At 40.4% G+C, this 25,277-nt stretch overlaps 3 protein-coding genes across 8 annotated transcripts in view; all 3 read left to right on the forward strand.

The window, feature by feature from the left end:
- The window catches only part of arhgef1 (Rho guanine nucleotide exchange factor (GEF) 1), a 42,822-nt gene extending 30,256 nt beyond the window's left edge, over positions 1-12,566 (forward strand). Inside the window, exons 13-30 of the mRNA XM_086078197.1 lie at positions 836-964; positions 1,852-2,045; positions 2,398-2,544; positions 2,635-2,717; positions 3,459-3,584; positions 3,664-3,778; positions 3,996-4,096; positions 4,173-4,247; positions 5,108-5,183; positions 5,282-5,449; positions 6,003-6,090; positions 6,191-6,280; positions 6,363-6,415; positions 6,510-6,653; positions 6,737-6,838; positions 7,781-7,944; positions 8,267-8,372; positions 9,773-12,566. Of these exons, the coding sequence (XP_085934323.1) occupies positions 836-964; positions 1,852-2,045; positions 2,398-2,544; positions 2,635-2,717; positions 3,459-3,584; positions 3,664-3,778; positions 3,996-4,096; positions 4,173-4,247; positions 5,108-5,183; positions 5,282-5,449; positions 6,003-6,090; positions 6,191-6,280; positions 6,363-6,415; positions 6,510-6,653; positions 6,737-6,838; positions 7,781-7,944; positions 8,267-8,341 (1,930 nt within the window). The 3' untranslated portion in view covers positions 8,342-8,372; positions 9,773-12,566. The remainder of the gene's footprint in view (positions 1-835; positions 965-1,851; positions 2,046-2,397; positions 2,545-2,634; positions 2,718-3,458; positions 3,585-3,663; positions 3,779-3,995; positions 4,097-4,172; positions 4,248-5,107; positions 5,184-5,281; positions 5,450-6,002; positions 6,091-6,190; positions 6,281-6,362; positions 6,416-6,509; positions 6,654-6,736; positions 6,839-7,780; positions 7,945-8,266; positions 8,373-9,772) is intronic.
- Positions 12,567-13,309: 743 nt separating this feature from the next.
- On the forward strand, positions 13,310-17,730 carry cd79a (CD79a molecule, immunoglobulin-associated alpha). The gene is made up of 5 exons (XM_086078196.1): positions 13,310-13,469; positions 14,626-14,958; positions 16,864-16,979; positions 17,057-17,119; positions 17,307-17,730. The coding sequence occupies exons 1-5, from the start codon at positions 13,427-13,429 to the stop codon at positions 17,397-17,399; spliced, it is 648 nt and encodes a 215-aa protein (XP_085934322.1). The 5' UTR covers positions 13,310-13,426; the 3' UTR covers positions 17,400-17,730.
- Positions 17,731-18,395: 665 nt separating this feature from the next.
- Positions 18,396-25,277, forward strand: part of lipeb (lipase, hormone-sensitive b) — a 32,492-nt gene continuing 25,610 nt past the window's right edge. For 2 of the 6 annotated variants that reach the window (XM_086078434.1, XM_086078436.1), the window contains exon 1: positions 18,396-18,546. In XM_086078434.1, the coding sequence (XP_085934560.1) occupies positions 18,456-18,546 (91 nt within the window). In that variant the 5' untranslated portion in view covers positions 18,396-18,455. Of the gene's footprint in view, positions 18,547-18,875; positions 18,907-23,698; positions 23,740-25,277 lie in introns of all 6 variants that reach the window. The other 4 variants (XM_086078431.1, XM_086078432.1, XM_086078435.1 and 1 more) reach the window with 4 other exon arrangements.

Raw genomic sequence — 25,277 nt, forward strand, 5'->3', positions numbered from 1 at the left:
TTCTTACTTACTGTAGCATTTCATTTTCACTTTTTTGCCGTGCAATAACTCCCACATAATACACCGTTCAGATTTCAACTTGCTTCAAAAATTCACGCCATCTTGGCAATTGCCTCCCACCACGGAGAACCAGGGTTCAAACCCCATTTGGACCACATTTTAGTACATTCTATGGTTCGATAACAACTGACTATCATATCAGGAAATGGATTATAAAATGATTGTATCCCACTTTAGACAGATTGCAGTTCAAGTTTTAGTTTTATTCATTTGTCATTTAACTACAATTACAAATGTGTAATTTTCACATAATTTCAATTTCCTTCACAAGCATTCAGCTTCCAGCATTCCCACGCATTTTCTGCAGAAATTGCACTTAGTCTAGTTATTTCAAAAATTGTTTTAGAGGTGATAATGTTCTCGAAATGTAGAAAAAGAAGGGCCTTGTTTGTGTTAAATATGATGATTCATGAAAAACTAAAAGCTATTCACAATTTTGTGCGCCTAAAAAAGAAGAAGTGATGATTGGATGAAAGTTATACAATGATTTGGAGATGCATGCGTTTCATTGGCCAGTATGAAACCTCGCCTAAACGTGTGATTGTCTAACATCATCATGCATATTTTTTTTTCATTTTTCTGTCCTTCTGCCAATATTGTCTTTCCATCTACTTTATCCTTCTTTCTTTTCAAACTATTTCAAATGTCTTTCCACCTTACTGAACTTATTTGCCTGTACTTTCTCTCTCCCGTCCACATTTTTTGCTGTCCTCCTTTCCCGTCTTTTTCCCGTCCCCTGTCCACTTGCGTCCACTCCCTCCGCTCACACCCGCAGTAAGAAGGTCGCGCGTAGCGAGAGCGCTCGCGTGGACCGCCAGGCATCACGGCGTCGCGGCTCTTCCCGGGCCAAACAGTCGCGCTCTCGTAGCGACGTGGACCTGCAGCCGCCATTCAGCCCCCATTTGTAAGATTGCACAGCAGGGATGGACACAAGCCTGCATTCAAATAAGTATCATTCATTTGCTCCGTCCATAATGCAAAACTGTGATTGAACATGTTTATTATGATACATTTATAGCATTTGTAGGTTACACGTCTTGAAACTAACAAAACCTTTAAATGAATTTATTATAGGCAGAGATTTAACATTTAACCTTTAACTGTCATAGCATAAGGAAACTTTTACCACTGTTGTAGCGTAAAAAGAAAACCAGATAAGGAAAATTACCCACCGTCAGGATCCTTGTCAGACAAAAAAGTCCATTTGAAGATATTTTTTATTTTATTTATGTATTTTTGCTTAAAACGCTTTGAAAATGTTTTTTTTTATTTTTTATTATTTATTTATTTAAATTTCTGATGTTTCACCAAATTTGGGAATGCAATAAAAAAAAAGTACATTTTTATTTTATTTTTTTTAATTAATATTGGAACGTTTTTTTGTGATTGAAAATTTAAAAAGTTTGAAAAACAAAATACAATTTTCCCAAAAAGGTTGGCATGAAATTGTAAAGGAAAGGGTATGGTATTTCACAAACTATTTGGTTAGAAAGAAGAAGGAAGAAAACATTTTTGGGGGTCTAATATTGAAATTTGTGAAATTTTGTCACACTTTTTTTTTGTTTAGGGGAGTTGGATTTAAAAAAAAATAAAAAATTAAAAAATAAAACTTCATACACAAAAAAATATCTGAAACATTTAAAATGTTTCCAAAAGTTTGAAATATAAAATGTTTTTGAGTAAATAAATAGGATAAAAGAAAAACTTATTAATGATTGGTAATTGTTTTATATGTCACTGTACTGTAACTGTGTGCAAAATATGTCTGACCTGTGACACGTTTTGGTCCAGCAACGAAGGAGCATCGACGGCGGTCTCGGAGGGCTCGGGCTCGTCGCCCGCCAGCCCCGCCCCCCAGCCCGAGGAGATGGAGCCGCGCCTGCTGGAGTTTGAGCAGGACCCGCCCAACTGGAGGGAGCTGGCCTCCCCGGAGGCGTTCTCCAGCCTCAGCAAGAAGGAGACCAAGAGGCAGGAGGTCATCAACGGTGAGAGCGTGACGTGACAGTAAACGCCGTGGTTCGTCGTTTGCCGTTGTTTGACGATTTAGAATTACTGTAGCATCTATGCTAATTTCACTTAGCTTTCCACGGCGTTATGTTAGCATTATATGCTAGTGTCCTTTACTAACGTTTAATTATGTTTTGATAAGTTTAAATATTGAAAGCATGTGGAAGAGCTTGAACTGCTTCTTTTTTTTTTTGTTCTATATTCTGTATCACCCCTATCATTGAACGTCTCCCCCACAATGAACGGGGGGGGGGGGGGGGGGGGGGGGTTCGCTGTACTTGTGGAAGTCCCAGGAACGATTCGTGTTTATTGATGAATTTCTTGCCGTAGAGTTGTTTGCCACGGAGCACGCCCACGTGCGCATGCTGAGCGTCCTTCAGATGATCTTCTCCAAGCCTCTGGAGCGAGAGGAGCTCCTCACCGCCACCGAGCTGGCCGCCATCTTTCCCAACCTGGACGAGATCATCGAAATGCACTGTGAGAACTTTTCGTTCATTTTGTTGAAGAAATGCGCCAAAAGTGGTATGGTTGGAGTTGAAGCGGTCCTGTGCGGTCCTCTTTGTCCAGATAACTTCTACGAGAACCTGAAGAAGCTTCGTCTGGAGGACAACTTCATCGTCAAATCCATTAGCACCACCGTCCTCAACAGAGTGAGAGTTCACTTTTTATTTTGTTCCCTCTCTCCAACCTTGTCATTTTACATGCGGACTTTGTCAGCACTCTTTCGGTTTTAGTCACAAGTCAACAAAATGTTGGACTATTATGTTTTTAGATCATATTTAATCATTAAAATAGTGGATATTTCTTCTACTTGAATTGTCCAAGAGATTTTTTTGTGCCGTAGTTCTCATAAACTCATTCACTCGCAGACATTTTGATTGAAGCAATCCCCTTCGCTCCTGGCTGTTTTACTGGATTTTGACAGATTTTGCAAGGCCCACAGAATATTGTGTCCTATTGCTATAAAAACATGGAACCTACCAAAAGAAAGATTTAAAGTCTCTTCTTTCTTCAGGAAAAAATGTATATTTCTATCTGTTTTCGTTTGCCGCAATTAGCATTATAATATAACTCAGTTTCCTCATTATTCACAAATCTGTGTGGGGGGGGGAAGAGCTTTTTTTGCAACATGGCCCTGGTTGATCTCTTATACTGTGTTGCCACCTGCTGGTCGCTTTTTGTAATAACTACCATTGCTTTGAGCGACCTCTTCATGTCAAAAGCTGTATCAAAGCCTTCTGTATGCTCTAGTATAAAATAAAATAAAAAACATATAGATATGTCTTTGGGAGCATGGTAATTTCAGCTTTCACCTAGTGTTCAGACTCAAGAACCACATAACTTAAAACACACATATATATACAAATCTTTTATTTTTCTGCACATTTCAGTTTGGGGGCACGGAAGGGGAATGGTTCCAGAAGCTGACGGCCCGCTTTTGCAGTCACCAGTCGTGGGCCCTGGACCAGATCAAGAGCAGGCAGAAGAAGGAGGCTCGCTTCAACGCCTTCATCCAGGTACGCCGCACGTTAGCGAGCGCGACGGGCAGACGGCCATCTTGGGAGTGACGCTCAAGGGCTGCCGTGGTGACGACAGGAGGCGGAGAGCAAGCCGCAGTGTCGGAGGCTGCAGCTGAAGGACATCATTCCCATCGAGATGCAGAGGCTCACGAAGTATCCGCTGCTACTGGAGAACATCGCTAAGAACACCGGTGTGTGTGTCAAACTACTGTCAATATTAAAATGTTACACATTGCATATTTAAACAAACTACATAACTTTCGTTAGAAAGTCTGCTAGCTTAATGCTAGCACACAATGCAAAACGCCATAGATGAGCTAACCAAACTAGCAACTAGTAGTTACTTATAACCCTTTAAAAAAGGTCTACTGAACATTGTAAGTTGATTGTGGTCGTCGTGTGTGGCAGAGAATCCCGGCGAGAAGGAGCGCATCCGCAGGAGCGCCGAGTGCTGCCGAAAGATCCTCAACCACGTCAACGAGGAGGTCAAAGTGATGGAGAACCTTCTGGTGAGAACCCCAACGCCGTTACTGACCAGCTCATCGGTCACCAACTTGAGATTCACGCCGTAACTCGTTTGTGCAGACGCTGAAGGACTACCAGCGGCGATTGGACACGTCAGGACTTAAGCCCAGTAATGAGCTCTATACGGAATATAAGGTACAAGTGTGTGTGTGTACATGTTTGTTTATTCATCCATAAAATCTAAAATAATAGCTTGTGGTATTTTCTAGGGCCCGACCGCATTTTTTTAGGCTGATACAGCGATAGAGTGAAATAAGAATAGAATAAACTAATAGCAACTGAAAAAACTGTAAGAACAAATATTGGCTGTTCTGTTCCTGTGCGTTTTGGCCTCTTGGGGGCAGTGCGGTGCCGTGCATCCATGGCGTACACACTTAAAGTGAGTACAGAAGAAAGTTGTGATTGAATTCTATTGAAATAACTCGTTTTTCACGTATTGGGAAGAATTTTTGCTCTTACGTAGTGTTATCTCACCTGTGGGTATGTGTTGTGTGTGAATATTCGCTATTTGAAGGAAAAACACTCCCGAAGTTGATGCTAATTTCCTGTTGGCATTTGCATGGGATCCTCCCTTCGCTTTTAGCATTAGCACTAGGCTAGCGTTGTTTTGAAAATGAAGCATGTTTTGTATTTAAATATACAGTGGATGTAATTCTTAACGTCATGTGTTTAGTTTTACCGTCAACTCCAACTGAGGTGTCATTAAACAGCTTAAAGGACGCTTTGGGACAACAGAATAACCAGAATAACATTACACACTTGCTAGTTGCTACTGCTACGCAAGCAAAGTGGTGCATTCAGGGTACTTTCACAGAGTTGAAAACTTCAGTTTTCTTTGTCAAGGGGAAAATAATTGGCCATTTGGCCCAATTGGCTGATTGTTTTGGCCAATGTTTGGTCATCGGTCGGGCCCTAATATTTTCAGAGGTTGATGTTAGCAGTAGAGATGTCCACAAGGCATGCTCATGTATGTCTCCATTTTGTTTTTTTATTAGAACATGGACCTGACGCAGAAGAAGATGCTGTATGAAGGCCCCCTCACGTGGAAGGTCACCAAGGAGAAGGCTGTCGGTAAGTAACACACTTGGGGCGGGGGGGGTGGGGGGTCCCCTCATTTAATAAGCAAAAGGCTCCTGATGGTCCAATCAACACACGCGTGTCGCCATCAGAGGTGCAGTGCGTGCTGCTGGGCGACCTGCTGGTGCTCCTGCAGAGGCAGGACGACAAGATGGTGCTCAAGTGCCAGAGCAAGAGCATCATCGCCGTGCAGGAGAGCAAGCAGATGCTCAGCCCCATCATCAAGCTCGACTCGGTCTTCCTGCGGGAGGTGGCCACCGGTAACACACGCACGCACACGCACACACACACACACACACACACACACACACACACACACACACAAAATGTATCAAACAGAAGAAGAACAAATGTTTCAGAATTTTTTTGGGAGGGGTGGGGGTAAGAAGAAAAAAACAAAAAATGTTTTAGAAATATTAATAAGAAGCAGGTTTTTCAAATAAAATGTTTTCACATTTTTTATAAAAAGAAAGAAAATATTTTTGAGTTTTGGTCTCAGAAGGAAAAGGGATTTATTTTATTTATTTATTTTTTTAATGTTTCAGACCATTTTTTACATGACAAGAATCAAGAGGGGGGGGGAAATGAAGTATTTCAGAATTTGGTGAAAAAATTAAAATTGAAAATGTTGGATTAAGGACAAAAGCTTGAGTTATTTATGGATTTTAAAAACAACGGGGGTTTCAAAAATAACCATAAAAAAACCATGATTTAGATCTTTTATTTAAAAGAACAAATTTTTTGATTTTTGAACACATTTGAACGTGTATTTTTGCAATCTTGACGGGTAAGACGTTGTTGACTCGCCTGTAGATTTGAAGGCCTTCTACGTGATCTTCACCTGGGAAAGCGGCGCGCAGATCTACGAGCTGGTGGCTCAGTCGGTGGGCGAGAAGAAACAGTGAGTGACTTCTGATGAACTTTTGAAAACACTTTTTTCTTCTTCACACGCCTTGCTGAGTCTGCTGCTTCTTTTATCACATGCGTGTGCGTGAGTACAGGTGGACGAATGTCATCAAGTCAGCAGTGGATGATCTGAAGAAGAGCGGAGCGCCCATGAGGATTATCCTCCCTCCTGGAAGCGGACATGGGTGAGTGTGTGCGTGCGTGTGTGTCTGTGCATGTGCGCGTGTGTATCCATCTTCTGAAGATGTGTGTGTGTGTGTGTCTCAGGCTGAGCGCCATTCAGAGCCCCACGGAAAACGGCGGTTTGAAGAGTAGCGGTGGTGAGACACTGATTGACAATCCACGCTCATTAGCATCGTTTGCTAGTTGACTCGCAGCTAAAATGTGTGTGTGTGTGTGTGTGTGCGCGCGCAGATCGCGATAAGGACAGCTTGAGTGACGACAAGTCGTCCGACCCGCGGCACTCTCTGATCGACTTCCTGTCTGACAAAGGCTTCGACCTCCTGGGACACTCTAACAGCGATCAGGAGAAAATGGCCGCCAGCGCTCTGGACGAAGGTGAGCCGCCGTCCCCCGCCCCCTCCCGCGTGGCCGTGATGTCATCACTTAACAAGCTCCTCCCCCTTCTCCTCGTCTGTCAGTCATGCTGCTGAAGAGGCTGCTGGTCGGGAGCATCAGCCTGTCGGAGGACGGAGAAAACGGGGAGGAGCCCGGTCTCGAGATGGACAGCTGTCAATCCACAGGTACTTGTTGGTGCCTTGAGATACAAGTTTGACTCGACGCTTGTATCTCAAGTCATTTTTACCCTTCAATGAAAATGACAGGGATTTTTTTAAGACTGAAAAAGGATGAAATAGTATTCTGTAAAAACTAGAGCTGTCAAAGCATTACATTTTTAATCAGATTAATCACGTCTTAGAATTTTGATTAATTACAATTAATCACTTAATTAAAAAGAGGGGGGTTTTTTTATCAAAAAATGTTGCCCGCCAAATTTAAAGACCACCTGTTAAATGTTAATTTTTTTTTTACATTTAATGTTATGAGGACGTCTTCAAAACATTTTATCCATTGCACGCTCTCATCTTCCTCTTTTTCTAATCAGTTAATTATTTTCATAATTTAAAATGGGGAAAAAACAATATGAACAAATATTCTAAATGTCATACTCAAACATTTATTACCGGTAAATGCTTTACTTTATTGCATGTAGTTATGTTTATTGCTCAAACACAACCTGTGCTACCTTTAACATAACCATCCCATATTAAGCCAGAGGACCGTCTGTGGACAAAATTAATAGTGCGATTAATCTTCGTTAGTACATGATTAATGCGATCACTTTTTTTGTGTTTAATTAATGAGAATTAATAACTTTGACAGCACTACAAAAAACGGAATATTAAGTTCATCAAATAGAATGTAAAGAATGAAACTAGCGTCATGATTAATGCTTCAAGCAATTGGGAGAAATGGAATCATGGAATGGAATCGCGTTAATGTTCATCATAATTGTCCAGCGGCTTAACAATAATGTGAAGTCGAATTTGGGAAATGAAAGCTTTTAAGTTTTATTTTTGAGGAACAACACCACAGCACCATGTTGACACTAAACGTCAACATTTTGAGAGCAAACTGCAGTGTGTGATTTGAGCGCTGAGCTAATTGAACCTCGGCTTCCTCAGACGAAGGCCAGACGGCGGCGCAAGAGGAGAAGGAAGTCGTGGGCGCCGAGGGCCGCGCCGAGTGCCTCACCTCGGACACGGCCAGGTTGGTCCTGTCCCCGCAGAGGATGGCGCAGGTGTGCCGGAGGCTCGTCAGCCTGGAGCAGCAAATCAGGAGACTGCAGGTGATTTGGGGAGGAAAATAGCTTTTCGGCAATAACAGCAAAATGGCCGACGGTTGAAATTGGACTTGGCTGTCTGTGTGTGTGTGTGTGTGTGTGTGTGTGTGTGTGTGTGTGTGTGTGTGTGTGTGTGTGTGTGTGTGTGTGTGTGTGTGTGTGTGTGTGTGTGTGTGTGTGTGTGTGTGTGTGTGTGTGTGTGTGTGTGTGTGTGTGTGTGTGTGTGTGTGTGTGTGTGTGTGTGTGTGTGTGTGTGTGTGTGTGTGTGTGTGTGTGTGCGCCTCTTGAGTAAGTAAGGAGCTCTTGCTTTTGTTTTTGTGTCCTGTAGACTGTAGAAGAGGAACATCACAGGCTACAGGAGGCGCTGTCCAAGTTCTCATTGGAGGGCGGCCATTTTGTCTAAGATGCCGTCACGCTAACCTGCTGGCCATTAGGTGAGGCCAACAAGTCTCGAGGCGCTGACAAAAAAAATCACGTGGGGAGGGTGACGGCAACATGGCATAAGCTTGTCAGACTAAACAGGAAGTCGCCTGGTTTCAATCAAGCAATCAATCTTTATTTGTATAGCACTTTTCATAGAAAAAATGCAACTCAAAGTGCTTTAAATAGTTTGAAAACAAATCCCCAGCCCACCGCCCCCCCCACAATACCGACCCGCAAAAAAAAGAAGAAGTGCATAAACAAACATTCAAAACAAAGCAAAACAGATGAGATCTAAGTTTGAGCCAAAACTGTCAAAATAAAATAAAAATAAAAATGAATATTAAAACAATACAAACAATAATAATAGAAATAGAAATAATTGATCAGCCAATGGGCAAATAGCTCAACCCAAGACACACTTAGGACCGCCCCCTCATTTGAATAACATTTCCTTCCACATTTCATGCTGACAGTAGTTGGGTTTCCATCCACCCGTGTTCATTTGAATTTTCAAGAAATGCGAAAAAATTAAACTGAATGGAAACGCTAGAAATGTGAATAAGGGCCCAAAATTCACCAAAAAGTTTTTATGCTTGGAGGGGGTGGATTTTGAAGCGTATCGAAAAAAGGAAACTACGAAGACCAGATCCACGTCACAGGTACGCTTGTAGTCACAAAGCAATGTCAGACGATAAAGTAAGGTATGTTTGTTGGGACGGCGAAACAGAAATCTGTTGGGAATTAATTAAAGAAGTGAATATTAATGCAATTTTAGATGGAAAAAAGAAACACTACAGTTTATTAAGAATTAGCAAATGCAAACTCATACGACATCATTGAACGGCGCACTCACTTCCTGTTGTTCTTCTTTTAAATGACTGGTGGATCACATCTCTAGGGTGTATTGCGCCACCTACAGCGGCGGAGTGTTCTCTCAATATTCACAAAAGAAGAACAGATGGAAATGAGCATAAGTCGCATGTCCGTTTTGCACATTTTCAGTAAATTGGCTTTAAAAAATTCCAAACAATTGGATGAAAACCTGACTATAGTCTGCAACATGAAATAAATAAATATGAGAGCAGAGTGTTTGTAATCTATTGATTGACATTTAATTATGTTTATTCTCGTTTATTTTTAAATTGTGATTTATTTATTTTTTTTCATATATATCTTGTTTTCATTTCCATTTATATTATTTTTGTATTTAATTTTGGAATAAAATTTTTGGGGGATTCATTTTTGTTTTCACCGTATTTGTAATTTTGCCGTTGGTGTTGATCCTCCATAGAGGATGAGACAAGCAACAGGTAAGAAGTGCACGGATTCATCGGATCAATTTCCTAATTGTGCTGCTCCCATGCAACATTTAATGAATCCTTGTCCTTTTTTTCTCTTTTTCTTTTTTTAGATCTTTTTCTTTCAAATGGTGCTGGTTTGGAGTGCAAAGAAGCTTTCCGAAAACAAACCTTCCCTTTGCTACGAAAACAGTGGGACGGCTGCTGGATATTTGCTGGAGGCTGAACAAGGGGAGGAAAATGGCTTTTTGCGGCCAGTGCTGTGGAATGTGTGAGTTTGTGTATGCCGCAACGTAGCGCTACGTAGCATAGTGTTACGTAGCGCTACGTTGACTTGGGTAAGGTTAGGTGGCGTTGCCTAGCGTCGCGTTAGCATTCGGCTGCCTAGCGTAGCGTTGAATGCGTGTACAAAGAAAGGAAGGAAGGATTGGAAAGAACCCCCCCCCCAAAAAAAAGCCTCTTTTGAGTGTTTATTTGCAGACAGGTGCCAAAAACAAAAGCGACAGGATCAATACTTTTTTGCTGCTCCACACGCGTACACAGCTGAGGGAATCAAAAGTCACATAATAGCCAAAATGAAAAATACGCAACGTTGCCTTAGGAAGCCATTCACCGCTATAAACCACACGGTGTTATTTCTTTGCCAAAGTACAACAAAAAATGCACACGTTTTATTCTAATAGTTGAAAAATGATGGCGAGGAAACGGCGCAAGTGTGAGGTTGTTTCTGCAACACGCGTCGCTGTCTTTAGGAATACTATTAATAATGGACTTTTTCTTTGTGTTGACTGTTATTTATTCCTTTTTGGGGGCTTTGGGTTTTCTCCAAGTGGACGCGAGGCAGCGCCGGGCCCAGACCGGGCAGCGTAGACGTAGACGTGAAGGCTAACGTAGGACGTAGAACAAATGGAACGCAGCGGGTGCAAGTCGATGATGATTGTCATAGTAACAGTGCAAGATGTCAAGAGTCGGGTAGGAAATTGTTGTAAATGCCGCATTTTCTCAAATAGTGGCCAACCGGCCAAAACTGCCCACGTTAAAAATAAATAAATGACTAAATATATGGCTAAAAGTGAAAACAAAAATGGATATAAAAAATAGAATTAAAAAATTTAATCCAAAAAATAAACATAAATGGAAATGAAAAAAATAACTAAATATGAATATATCACTAAATAAATAAACAAAAGTAAAAAAAAGAGATTTAAAAAAAATTATATGAAAATAAATACAAAATATATATATATATATAAATAGAATATCAATCAATCAATAAAAACGCTCTGCTCTCACATTTATTGATTTCAAGCTGCAGACGACTTGTTGTCGAGCAACGCAAGTCGCAAGTCGGGGCGACAGTGGACAAGATAGTCGTCCATTGCTGGAGCTCTCCAATGCAAGCCGGCGAGACTTCCTTGTTCGCCGAAACCGCTCACTCGACCAATGACAGGCAGTTTGCAACGGCGGAGGCCAACCCAAGACACACTTAGGACCGCCCCCTCATTTGAGTTACATTTCGACCTGGCAGAGCGTCTGCAGCATGAAATAAATAAATGTGAGAGCAGTGCGTTTTTATTGATTCATTGATATTTCATTCTATTTATATATTTTTTATTTTTTTTTTATTTGTTTACTTTATTTATTTTAGGATATTTATATTTATTTATTTTCATATTTTTATATCTTTCTATATCTTTTTATTTTCACTTTTACTCGTGTATTTATTTTTAATTTTGGCAGTTTTGGTCTGCTTCTGAAATGTGACGATTACCACTCGTCACCTAAGAAACATAAATGCCTGTACAGACCTAAGTAACCATTTCAACACTGCTGCTACCCAAAACAGCAGCACCTACTGAAGAAAACAGATGAATTAAAAGTCCCTTATAGCTGTTAGATCCACATCTGAAAAGAAATGCCTCAATTTGCGTATTAAATGTAATGAATGTAAATATAATAATAATTTCAAAATTGTCCAAATAAAAGCCTTTGAGTAAAAATTAAAAAAATCACCCTCTGGCCACTATTTGCAGGAATAAAGTAAATCCGCCGTTGGAAAAGTGTCGGGCCCGGCGCTGCTGCACTTGCCGTCCACTTTTGACTGACGCATTTGCTTTGATATCTTTAAGCAGTGCAGGACCAAAAACGGCAAAAATGACGCTCTATTATTTCATTGACAGTTTTGTTTGTGTGTTTTTTTTTTTTTTTTTTACTACTTTCCACGTACGCCTGCTTCGATACAAAGTGAATGGCGGAGTGCGTACGTACGCGACAGACAATTCTGGCAGCCGGTGGAGAGAGAGGCTCAGCAAAACCTTGAAGTGAAAATATTGTGGCGTTGCCGCCTGGCGAATTTCTTAGCGCTACTTGGCGAAAGGCACGAGCTGCCATTGCGTAGCAAAAAAAAAGATTTGAAAGAAAAGCGCCGGAAGGCAGCCCTCTTTTTGGTGTGCATTTGCAGGAAGGTGGCCAATATGAAATCGCTTTTGCCGGCAAATGGTGACGCTTGGATGGCACCTTTTTTACCGAATTAGCATTTGTGCCAAAATAGACACTTGAGGTAGAAAATGTTCACGACATACTTTCTATTGTATTGTTAAGATGGGGCGAGGGGCCTTCGCATAATAATCAACTGCTATTTCTTTTAGAGCACCATGTTGGAATTGGCCGAACAATAAAAACTTAGCGCTTGTATTATATTTCCAGAATGTAGCATAGTTTTTTTTCTCTTCTAAGTGATGATGACTATGCAAGAAGTATACTGTGTATTTTGGGTTTTTGATTTTATTGAGGCTGTTTAAATGATGTACACTTTAAGGTAAACGAATGTGGTACGTTGTTTTGTTGTGTTTTTTAATAAATTGGGGAAATAAGCATGTCTCCTTTTTTTCCCCCATTGTTGAGTCAGCAGTTTGTTTTTCAATGACCCAGCAGATAAAGATTTGCTTTCAACAAAGTTGGGAGTTGTTGGAAGCTCTAATGAACAAAATGTGTTCCAGAATGCCGCTTGAGCAATTTTTCACATTGGAAACGAGAAGTTCATGATTGTGAAAACCGCACATTTAATCCTTTGAAATGGAAGCAAACTTAACCTTAAGTCACAAATTCACAATTTCAATGAAGGGGATGTGCTTGCTCAAATGGTATTGAGAGGCTAACACTATAGCGGAGCGTGTGAAATCGATCCACCAGGTTGCTATATGTTAATATAGCAACTGCTAGCATGTTAGCATTTTTATCACTTCGAATTTGAAAAAGTACGCGGCTGAAGGGAACAACGTCAAATGTTCCTCGATCTACTTTCGTACTTTCTGATGTCGCTGTTTTGCTTTAAATGTTCAAAGTATGAACTTGTTAGCATTTAACCGGTTCCCTTTTTTTATGCTAGCATACCATGTTTTTCCGTTCACATTTGAAATCATGATGTACAATCCTTCTCGTGTACTGGGTTGCTCTCTCGCTATATGCTAGCCGCCTAGCCCAAATTTGTTAGTACGTTAGCGTTGGACCGCGAACTTCTCCATTTAGGCATGAGATGTCTGCGGGTTGCTAACATGCTAGCTGTTAGCATTGTTAAGTTAGAATAGTTGTAGTGTTTCCATTGAGCGTCTTTTTTCACGCAGCTGGGACTTTTATGCAAATACGTCGTCGGGTCATTGAAGCGTAAATCCTGACAGAACAACAAAACGCATTCTTTTGTTACAACAACAGGCAGTTGTTGTTGTGCGGAGCCTGTTCTTTGTCCAGGAAGATCTTACATAAGCAAGATGGCCACAGTCTGCAGCATTTTGATCATCACCTGCATAGCAGGTAAGTCTGATCAAGAACATTTTCAACATATGTAAAAGTCATTAAATGTGAAGGTAGGACGATCACGTTAAGAAATGTATTGATAATTGATTTCTGATGTCAATATGTCATTTATTTATTTGACATTGTTTTTAGCCTTTAATGTTACGCTTGGGTGAACTTCTCCCCTCTGCTAAAAGTATGACCATACATGGCGTTGAATCAAATCCTTTACATGACGATCGAGTCCTGCAGTACTTTCTGCATTCATTTGGCTCTTTTTATTTTTAAGTCCTTTCTCATGACATATTTGCGTCATTTATTGCAAAAATGCCCAAAACGGTGCCACATTCTGCAACAAACTCGTTTTTTGTGTACTTTACAAACACTCAGAATGGTAAAAAAATAACGACTATAAATTAAAAACAAAACTAAATTGTAGGTTAATTCAAATAGTACAATAATATGAGCTCATAATGCATTGTAATAAAATAATAAGTAAAACACGACATTAATTATTTATTTTTAATTACATTAAATAATTGTTTTTGTAAATTCATTCAAAAACATCAATAACATCAACAATTTTACAGATGCATTCAACATCTTATTGTTCTATAATTGTTCAATTTATTCAAAAAAAGTCAGAAATAATTGTATGTATTTATAATGATTGTAGATTTAACAATTGTACTTACAGTATACCTTGACATTTTTGTCTATTATGTTAACAAAAGAATAGTAAACAATTTTACACATATACGTATATTTTTATGTTATATTTTCCATCTATTAAATAATTCAAACAGGAAAAGAAACAATTTAATAAGTAATGCTGTTTGTGTCAAATAATTGATTCTTGATACTATAATTGCATTTTTGCATAATACAAAAAAAAAATCGGAATGAATCTTTTCTGATTGTTTTTTCACCTTATCTTCGACTGATCTGGCTCATCTTTCCATTTTAAAACCCAAATGCGGCTTTTGAGGCCAATGTTCGCCCGTCCCTAATATACTGTGTGGTTATATTTTTGATTGATATTTTCTTTTAGTATAGCACTCCACTTTTTATAGCGTCTCTGAAGAGTCTTATTATCTCCGAGACAATAAAAGTTACTTCCTGCGGGAGACGTATTTGTGATTTATTAGCGTTACGTGTACTTTGGTGCGTGTAGTGGTCTCCGCTGGCATAAAGGTGTCCTTGGAGGTGGACAGGCCTTGGCTGAGGGTCCATTTGTCTCACCGGGCCGTGCTGGAGTGCTGCTACCGGACCGGCGCGGCCTCCCTCCAAACCACCTGGTTTAAGCACGGCCAGCCGGCCAACGGCACCGCCATCCCGGTTCCGATCCGCACATCAGACCGGCTGAGCTCGGGCTACAAGGCGCACGCCGGGGTCACCTGCGGGACCCTGACCTTTGCTGAGGTGAAGGTGGCCGACTCGGGCCTGTACAGATGTTGGTTCAACGACACCGGGATATTCACGCCCGGCACCTACCTGCAGGTGTACGGTAAGTAGAAAACAATGTTCTTTATAATGCAATTTTTTTTTTTTTTATTCCCGCGGCTCCACGGATTTTTGTTGTTGTTGTTCTGCCTCCCATTTATTTTAGGTGTAATTCCACTGGCGACCACAAGATGGGGGCATACTATTTTGTTTGACACTGTAGAATGAAAACAGGAAGTATTTCAAGTTACGGTAGTTTTTGCTGAATTTGACTTTCAAATCCTTTTAAATCCTGCTAGGTTGAAGCTTCTTAGCTTCCTTAGCGCTCTCTAAACGCCATTTGCTGTCTTGACATATGTTAGCATGTTAGCATTTGACCCGTCTCTGAGTAAGGTGGCGTGCAAACGCCGCAGTCGAGCTCACGCTAAGCGGCGCTAACACCTGGTAAACCATAAATCTTGTTAAAGTCACTCTGCGTTGTCGCGTCAGTGTTAGCATCTTTATTTGCTTGTCCAGCTAATCTGCACTCTGCACAAGGCTCTCATTAAAATCGCCCTCGCTCATTTCCAAGGAAGTCTGCAAGCGTGACGTTAAGCGCAGGCCCTTTCTCACGATGAAAACGCAGATTTTTGTGCTAATCTCATTAGCTGCTGATGTGAAAGAACCTACGGGGGTGGGATTATGCCATAACACTTACCTAACAGTCCGATTGTCCATTCATGTTTGACACTCCAAATGGTTCACTTAGCAAGTTGAAGTCAACCTTGGGAGTCTCACGCGAAATGACCAAAGTCAAACCCGCAGTCTTCCTGCTTTATAGTTCTGAATATTTGACGTGGCATGGAGTCACATACAACCTGACAATTTGGCAGCTTTTTCCCCATCTTGCTTTGCTGTAAAAACAGAACGGAGGGATTACATTGACCCGGCTCGACCTGGCTTGTTTCCACCTTTTTCCAGTGAATTGCATCGGCACGCATTCAAGTACTTGATGCACGGTCGTCGTGTGAAGGTGCATAAAGTTAGAGGCATGTCCTGCTTGGTGGTGGTCACTGAAGCGACCCCCTTCGCTCCCGGCTGTTTTACTGGATTTTGACTGATTTTGCAAGGCTATTTCTATTTCTATAAAAACATGGAGTCTCTTCTTCCATCAGGAAAAAATGAAATTTCTTTCTGTTTCAGTATTGAAGCAATTAGCAATAGAATATAGCTAAGTCTCATCATTATTCGTAAATCTGTTTAAAACTGTGGGAAAAGAGCTTTTTTGCAACATGGCCCTGGTTGATCTCTTATACTCTGCTGCCACCTGCTGGCCGTTTTTTGTAATAACTTCCATTGCTTGAAGCATTCTTTTCAGTTCAGAGGCTGCATCAAATGCAGCATGCTGCATTTATGCTCTAGCATAAAAAACAAAAACAACATTTTTTTTTAAACATTTAAATAAGTTTTGGGGACAATGGCAATATTTAACTCATTTACTGCCATAAATTCATTAAAAAAAAATCGATTATTAAAAATTAAAGGCAAGAGGCGATAAATTTTTCATATTGTAATTAATTGCATGACTTCACTAGTTAACTCACGATTAATCACAAATTTTACATCTGTTGTAAAATTCTAGATTTTCATACTCTTGTTGACAAAAGTGGGATTATTTTTTAACTAATAGAAATAGTTCAAATGAATTTTTGACGTTTATAGCCGTCAATGGCAGTGAAAGAATAAAAAGAAAAGATTATTAAAAATTTGGGCCGTCAGGCGATTAAAGTTCTTAATCGTAATTAATCGCATGACTTCACGAGTTAACTCGCGATTAATCCCAAATTTCATATCTGTTCTAAATGTACAATAAAAAAATTCTAGGTTTTATACAATTGTTAACAAAAGTGGAAAAAAATGTAACCTAATAGAAATAGTTAATTATAATAATAATTGTTGACGTTGAGCTTTGACGTTTGTGTTCGTCCAGAGCCGCTGAAGAAGACGATAAACCTCAGCGAAAAGACCAAAGATAGCATCCTGATGGCCGAGGGGATCGTGCTTCTTGTGTGCGTTCTGGTGCCTTCGGCCACGCTGCTCTGCAAGGTCAGATTTGCTACCAATTTAGCGGCACCAGACCAAAGCATCAAAGTGACCAAAATGACTTCATCCTCTTCTCTCAGTCAAAGCGACTCCACGCGCTTAAGCAGAAGAAGGCAAAGAAGGAAGAGGAGAACATCTATCAGGTGGGCAAGCGAAGCTGCACATCAAGCACAGCACTCGTGTTTGTTTGGTGTCCAAAAATCCATTTGGTGATGACATCAGGTCAAAGCTGATTTCCATGAAAAAAATCCATTTGCAACAAACAACGTTAAGCGACATGCCATGTTCAATATTTTTGTCAATATTACGGCGACTAACTTTCATCGGCAGGGCCTCAATCTGAGTGACTGTGACAAAGCACTGAGCCTGTATCAGGATCTGGTTGCCAACGTGCAGGAGGAAGAACAGCTGGAAAACCCATGAATGGAACGGAAGACACAAAATGAGGGGCTCGGGGAGGACAGAGAGAGAAGTCGTCGTTTATCAAAGTGTGTAACGTCTGCAAGGCCAAAGATTGGTTACTGCATGCAGAGCTTTTTGTATCCAACGTCGTCTTTAATCTGCTTCACTTGAACTCACTTGTACACAAAATTAAAACGCAACTTCGTTTCTTTGAGTCTTCTTTGAGTGAGAGATACAAAATATGTGCGCAGATATTGAACTATTGGGGGCGTCGCTGAGGTTTTGGCTTTGTTTTAAGAATTGGGGCATTCATGGCTGTGTATTGGTTGTCTGTCTCAGCTGTATAGACAGCTTTGTGTTATAATGGGCATCTTTTGTTAATGTTTTCTAAAAATCAATCAATAAAAATTTGTTTTATTAGTCTGTTTGTTCTGGGCTTTATAATTCATCTAAATTTGTATTTTTTCGCATTCCTTCTATTTATTTTTTTACTTTTAATTTTTTATTATTAGCTGATTTTTTCTTTATTTTCCTGAATTCTTTAAAATGCAATATTTAAAATGTATTTATTTTGTATTAGCTCATTTTATTTTAAATAAAAAATATATTTTTTCTTTTATTTTGATTTGTAAAATAATTTATTTTCATTCTTTGAAGTTAATTTCATTGTTATTTTTTAAATGTGGTTATTTGTTAAAATGAAACTAAATTGCGTGTACATATTAGTATTATCTATTATTAGGTTGTGTACTTTAAAATTGTTTTTATTAAGTATAAATGTATTTTCTTTATGTATACATTAATATTTATAGCTATTATTAGGCTCTGTACTTAAACATTTTTGTTATAATTTAAGCATAAATGCATTTTCATTCATGTTTACGTTGGTATTTTAAGCTCTGTAACGCCATGTTACGTGTCCAAGCAACGCACCGATTCTGATTGGCTGCCGTGCCGGGACGCCCGCTCCCATTGGCTAAAGCAAGACTTGCTGGGCGGAGCCTCGATGCCCCGCGAGGCAGGTAGGGTTAGAGGGACGACTTGCTCGAAGACGGCGGCTTCGTTCGGTGTGTGAACATGGCGTCGAGCAAGAAGAGCGGAGGGAGCGGCAGGTTCGACAAAGGTGCCAACGGGAGACGCTCGACTAGACTAAAAGAGGCTCCAGTAGGTGAGTAGTTTTTTTTTTGTGGTCTTTTCCTTGTGTGGTCTCGTAATGACGTCTTTCCCGCGCCCGCCCCTAACATACTTTTGAGTTCCCTGCTAGCTTAACTGCTAACTACACTAGCTGGCTTTTAAGCCGCTAGCCGCTTAGACGCATCCGTCAAAACAAGTGAGCTTGTGACGCTATGAAAACGTTGCTGTCCTCTGTTAGGTGAATGTTCATCATCGCCCCCCCCCCCCCTTTCCCATTCGTGAATCCCCATCATAAGCATTTCTAATGTTCCGACGAGTCGATTCATGCTCACTTTGAAACGTTCTTGTTCCCCATACTTTCAGCCACTGACACTGGCAGGACTCACCTGAGCAGGTACTTTCTAAAATAAAAGTCATGGATGTAACGATGTCCCTTTTATGTGGTTGTGTCACTGTCGTTAGTCATAGTGCTGTTGCTGAATGGTGACTTTACGTGTGACGTCAGACCAGACAGGAAATGCGTCGTGAAACTTTTTGCATTCTTTGTCCTGAAATGTCTTCTTGTGAGCATCGTCCGACTCCAGAGTCACTTTCAGCAAGGCAGGGAGTGGCGTCTTAAAGAGTTTTTGCTCATATGTGACTCATTTCTTCCCATGGGTTTGTATGGTAGGAGCACAGCGGGAGAGCCGTAAATGCCCGATGGGCGTTCTGGTTTCCTCACACTGTTCAAAAACGTGGCGAAGGTTCATTGAGGACCTTTGCTGGCAAAACACACCGCACACCGCACACAGTGACATGTCAAGGGTCTTGACACTGGTGGACACTCGTTCTTATTCAGATTTACACGTCATTTCTCCCATGGGAACTTAGTGATGGAAATAGAAATACAGTGAACCCGTTTATCCAAAACCACTCACGATATGTGAAAGTCTATGATATAGAGAGGCCATATAAAAGACTATTTTTACCAGGGGTGTGTCCAAAAATCGATTCTCATAATAATCGCGATTCTCATTTAGTACGATTCAGAATCGATTTTAAATGTCCCAGAATCGATTTTATTTAAATTATTTTATACTGTCTTGCCTTTGTCTGTGTGTGCCTTTATTTGGAGCGCTGTTCATGTTGTACCCGATTTGGCCACTTAGAGGCAGTGTGGTTCCACGTGATCTAATACACTGTTAAGTTGTAGCCACATTAGAGAGTAGAAGGAAAAAGTCAAAATCAAGTTATTCCAATAAAAGTTGTTTTTTTGCAGCGTGGAGCCGCTCTTTTGAGTGATAAAAGTTCCGCGAGTAACGCGCTAATTAGCATTAGCGAGTCTGACTGGTGTAGATCATTACAATTCCTTGCACATTTATAGATTGAAGCAAAAATCGTTGCCAATCAAATCATTCATAATCAAAAATCATTCTTAATCAAAAATCGATTATGAATCGAATCGCTGGCCCAAAAATCGAAATCAAATTGTGAGACATTCAAAGATTCACACCCCTAAATTTTACCCCACCAACATGCTTGAAGTAGATTTCAACTTCCAGCCCTGCAATACACCAAATCCAGGAAGTAGCGTCCAAATATTTATTTGGTTATTTTATATATATTATTTTATGAATATGGCTGCAGCTCACTGAGGAGTCTTGACCGGCTCCACATATATCCTTATGCCTGTATTCTACTGCCCCCAGGTGGCCAAGCCATGCACACCACAAGGAACAGTACAGTGTCCATTGAATTTAAGCAAAAAAAGTGGCAAAAACTGAGTGATCCTTTACATGATATTTAGTTATGTCATGATGGTTATCTTTTCATAAAGTATGACATTTTATAGTATGTTTATAAATAAAATAAAAAATAAATAAAATAAAAAATAGTAAAAAAAAATTGAGGGATGAATGGCATTTTCATTCATTTTAATGGAGAGAGATGATTTGATAAACTCGCATCTCAAGGCACCGCGGTAACTCGTGTAACTAATAAAATAGAATAGAATGCCATTTATTGTCATTATACGTCGTACATCGAGATGATAACGACTGTCAAAAAAAAAAAAATTAACTGGCGTGCAGAAGTTGGAATTAGTTTGCACTTGGGCGGTGAGTCTCTTCACATTCGTATGCAGCACGGCTTCATTTTGCGGTACATTTTGCAGCTTTGGCTGCTTTAGCTTTAGTCGGGCGACGAGGACGAGTCGAGACTTGACTTGGCCTCTCTCGTCTGCTGGAGACCCTCTTGCCCTTCACCAAAAGCACAAGGTGTTGTTTGTTGTCGAGGGGTCGACGTGAACCCGACGCGTCCTCCCCTTTTGACCGCCGCTTCTCTGCTGCCCGACATGCGCTCAACGTGTGATAGGACACTTTAAAAATAGCAAGTGGCGGGCAGAGGAAGCGCGCACAGCGTGTGGGGGGGGGGGGGTAAGCACAGAGTGGTGACCCCTGTCCCACAAGTGCACATGTGAACAACAGGAAGCACGCAACAATGGCTGTTTTTACACGAGAGGCTTCGTTCGCAATGCCTTCGATGAGGAAGTTACATCCTTTTTTTTTTCTTGTTGAGACAAGGCCTCATGACAAATGTGTTATTCACAGAAGCGTCAACAGGCAGCCCTAGAAACCGGACTTAACACTTAAAACATTTTTTGTTCAAATTATATGTCGTGTTTAGTTTGTGGAATTTGAATTACGCAACAAAATCCACCTATTTTAATCCATTTGGCACTTCCTGATGACTGAAAATAACACAGTGCCTTAAGGGCTCAGGTGATGACCTCACCTGTTTTCTGGGTTTGGTCATGTGACGTTCTCCAAAGTCGTGTTTCTTTAAATGTGCCTGGCAAGTCGTTGAAGCACGAGAAACTGAAACTCACGCTTGATAACAATCGCGGGAGTTTGCCATTTCTTGTTTATTATTATTATGATATTTGATCATTTACAACTGATCCAATAATTGTGTTGTGTAAAAAAATGGACTTTTGGCAGTGAATACAATTCGGTCCGTATGCTGCCACAGTCCTCATTCCCGGATCTTACAGATATGTTTCAATTTTTAAACGTAACCTTAAGTACACAATCGAGTGTGTGTGAAGGGTCACGTCTTCAGCCTGGAAGCCACACTGTGGAAAAAAACATTTGTATTCGTACGGACTTGGCACAACCGGCTTGCTTTTTATTCATGTGAAGCAAAACAACTTGTGTAATCAATTCCAAGAGACTTCAAATGATTCCATTTTTAGGATCAAACTCTCATTTGTGTACTACTTACTTGTGCCTTTGAGACGACTCGAAATGATGAACAATGGTTGACCACACAATTCGCTAAATGAATGTCACCTTTGTTTATTTTTTGCCAAGCGCTCTGCAACTACTTTTAAAGGCACACCATACAAAAGCATTGCTCTGTATTACCCCCTCCAAGCCAGTGGGGTGCAGCAGATTACCAAAAACTGTGCAGGGTTCTCCTCGGTCGCAAGAAACATGTCATTTTCCTTTTCTTGAGTTTTGGATTATTATTGACCCGTGGGTGACATGATTTGCGTTCATTTATCCATCCATCCATTTTCTACACTGGTTATATCCTTTTTAAGGGTGGCGGGTGAGCTCAAGACTCTTCAACACTCCCGTTGTGTTGCGTTGTCGCACTCGCACTGCTTTAGGATCAAAGAGGCAAGCCCTCAAGGCTTCCTTCATTCAATCCACTTCTGTAAACATTAGATTCATTTTACAGTTTGCTTCATTTTCACTTCATGGTCAGAGCAGGTATTAACAGTAGGGAGGGGGGGGGGTCTCTAGAAAAGACCACATAAAAATGCAACCAAGACATGACTAAGACTTTGAGGAAACCAAATCACGGTGAAGACATTGCGGAGTTATCAAGAAAACAAGAAGTCAAGACTTAAGACTTGGATGAGTTAAGGCCAAGATTTAGAAGCCAAGTCAAGACCAAGCTTGGCTTTAATCCCGAGTGCAGACCAAGACTTTAGGCATTAAAAACAAGTTCATGCTACAGCTTTGAAGACCTGAAACCTAGTCAAGACCAAAACTGTCAGGAGATAAGCTCAAGATTTTGAGGGGTTAAGATGCGACGGCGACATAGCTTCGTCTTAAAAAGTCTGCTCACCTCTTGCTAACTTATAATGCGCAATGCTTGAGACAAGCTAACAAAATTAGCGTCAATGTTTCAATATAAACCTGTAAATAATAAATATTTGAACACAAACCGAGATCACAAATACTCACAGTATTTTTTTTTTACTCTGTCTGCGATAAAGTAGTTGCATTCCTATAGATTAGTCAGGATGGTTTTGGATATCCTTTGTATCGTTTCATCAAATCTATGTATTATCTGCATGCGCGCACCACACTGCCCCTGGAGGCCAGAACCTGCGCCTCACTTAAATTTTTTTTTTTTTAAAAATAGTCCGGTAAGCGATGGTGTGATTCTCCAGTTTTATAAGTTTGAAATGTGAGTTAGGAAGTGTTATATTGGAGCGGCTTGTTTTTATGCCACAAAATCAGGTGTTTCAACAAGGGTGTGTCCACTTTTCAAATCCATTCAAATATTATTTACATACAGTTGCCATTCACATTTGCTCTCATTCTTCTGTCTCATTGCCTAATGTGGTAGTTAAGAGATTTGAGGACTTTTTAGTTTAATATTTTAGCTACTTTTCTGGCGCTGATAAAGTCATGAAATGAGTGTTGATTATATGAATTATTATTGATATGTTGTAGTTGGAGCTACTTGTCGGCGGCCGATGATTCCAGAAGTGTGACCAGAGGGCACAATGTGTGCAATCACAAACGGCGAATGTTTTGATATCGTGCCTTCTTGTTGTTATGGGCCCGCCTCCCCCCCTGCGGCCTGCGTCGCCTGCCAATTCAGTTGAATGTCAAAAGGCAGTAACATGCTCAAAGAGCCAATTGCGAAAAGAGCCGTCACACGGAGGCACTTGTCAGCGGCAGCGCCTTTTAAAAGCCGAGTGCAGAGTAGAAGAGAGATTATATCTGGGAAGCTTCTGACAAGCTTTCGACTCGAGGAAACAAACGAGGCTGTGAGAGTAAAATCGGAAAGCCTTCTCTTCTTTCCTATGGGCCACCCTTCCTTCCTTCCTTCCTTCCTTCCTTCCTTCCTTCCATCTTTCCTTCCATCTCACTCATTCTAACTTTCTTTTTCTCCACGCTTGCAAGAGAGGATACAGACAAGGACAGAAGCTTGAACACAGACACTGGTAAAGGCTTTATTCTTTCTTCTTTCTTTTTTTTTTTTTTTAAAACCTCTACCATAATTTTTTTTAAGTGTGCTACGCTAATAGCCGCACGCCATTGTGTTAATACACCCATTAAACTACTTAAATGTGTTTAATGTTGCTTTATCTTAATCTTAAGATGATTGTTCTGACTTTTTACACCAAGGACCACATAAAAAAAAAACACAACAACAACAAAACCTTGGCTATCAATTACCATCATAGTGAGCAACCATGTATTCCTAAGAACTACATTTAATGCTTTTGTAAGCTGCTGTAAACATGTACAGTTTGAAAATTAATAATGCACTTACATATAGGGGAAAATATGCCGTATATTGCAGTTCTAAAAGTAAAATATAACTGAACTTTCTAACAAATGTACTGTAAAGGATTTGAAAAAAAGTTGAAGCCTCTGTAGCATGCAATTTGAAAACATTTGTTTGATGTCAAAATATAATATGAGATGAGAGCATACTTTATTTATTATTATTTTTATTTTCAGGCATTTACATCTGCAAATGGTTCATTTGGCTATTATCCGTGTTTGTGTAAGCAAGTAGTGTCCAGCGAAGAGTAGCCAACTGTAATTTTTTTACAGTGGTCCACTTCAACCGTCGTGGCTTGTGTATCTGATGTCAAACTCAAAACAAACTGATGCAACTTATGCATGGCCACGTGCTAAGCATTTCCGATAGAAATGTCAGGGGATGTAACCGTTTCCACGGTCGATATGTTCCAAGCTACTGAGACGCCATCTGACTTCAAAGTAACCACCTCCTGAGGTTATATACGTCACAATCTTGGGTTGTATAATTCTAGGTACAGTTATATGTTCAATAGTTCGGCGCTGGTACTTGTCAAAGGTTGAAATGATGGCATCCAAAGTTTTCCCAACGAGGAGATAGCCCCTCCAGCGAACACTGCGGTTTTCAACTATGTTCAGTTCAGTACGTCGATTTTAATTCTAATTATTAATTATTAACTAAGGGTTGTTTCTAATATTTTGGTAGCGCCACCCAGCGCAGTTGTATAGCAATACAAAGTACTAAAGTGAACGCCCCTCTGACAGAGTCACTCAAACCCAACATTTTTATCAACGCAAAGACAGATGTGTTGATGCAACGCTTGTAATGTAACTCCCTCATAGGATTATGCAGCCGACCCATTGATGATGTGCCTGACCTACTGTGGTTGCAGGGTTGGACACGTTCCGTCTCTTATTAAGCTATGTCATTTGGATTTTGACTTGGTGGACAAATGGGATTGTTTTTTTCGCTCTCGGCATACGTATAAATGTTTGTATTGACACGCATGCTTTAGTGCGGCCGCTGTTTCCTGGCCGTCCCACCGGCTCTTTGCTGACTCATGATATTTGAAAGCGGTGGTGCCTGGAAGGACATTGTTTTTTTTGTTTTTTTTATGCATATCTACCATGACTGTCCTTCCAGAGCGAGCAGCGCTGCTCCTCCTTGCCTAGTGGCAGCATAGTTTACACTCGTTCTAACAATTATAAGCAT

The sequence above is a fragment of the Leptonotus elevatus genome, chromosome 6 (assembly GCF_054856555.1).
Source record: "Leptonotus elevatus isolate MCC_2025b chromosome 6, RoL_Lele_1.0, whole genome shotgun sequence".
Taxonomy (NCBI): Eukaryota; Metazoa; Chordata; class Actinopteri; order Syngnathiformes; family Syngnathidae; genus Leptonotus; species Leptonotus elevatus.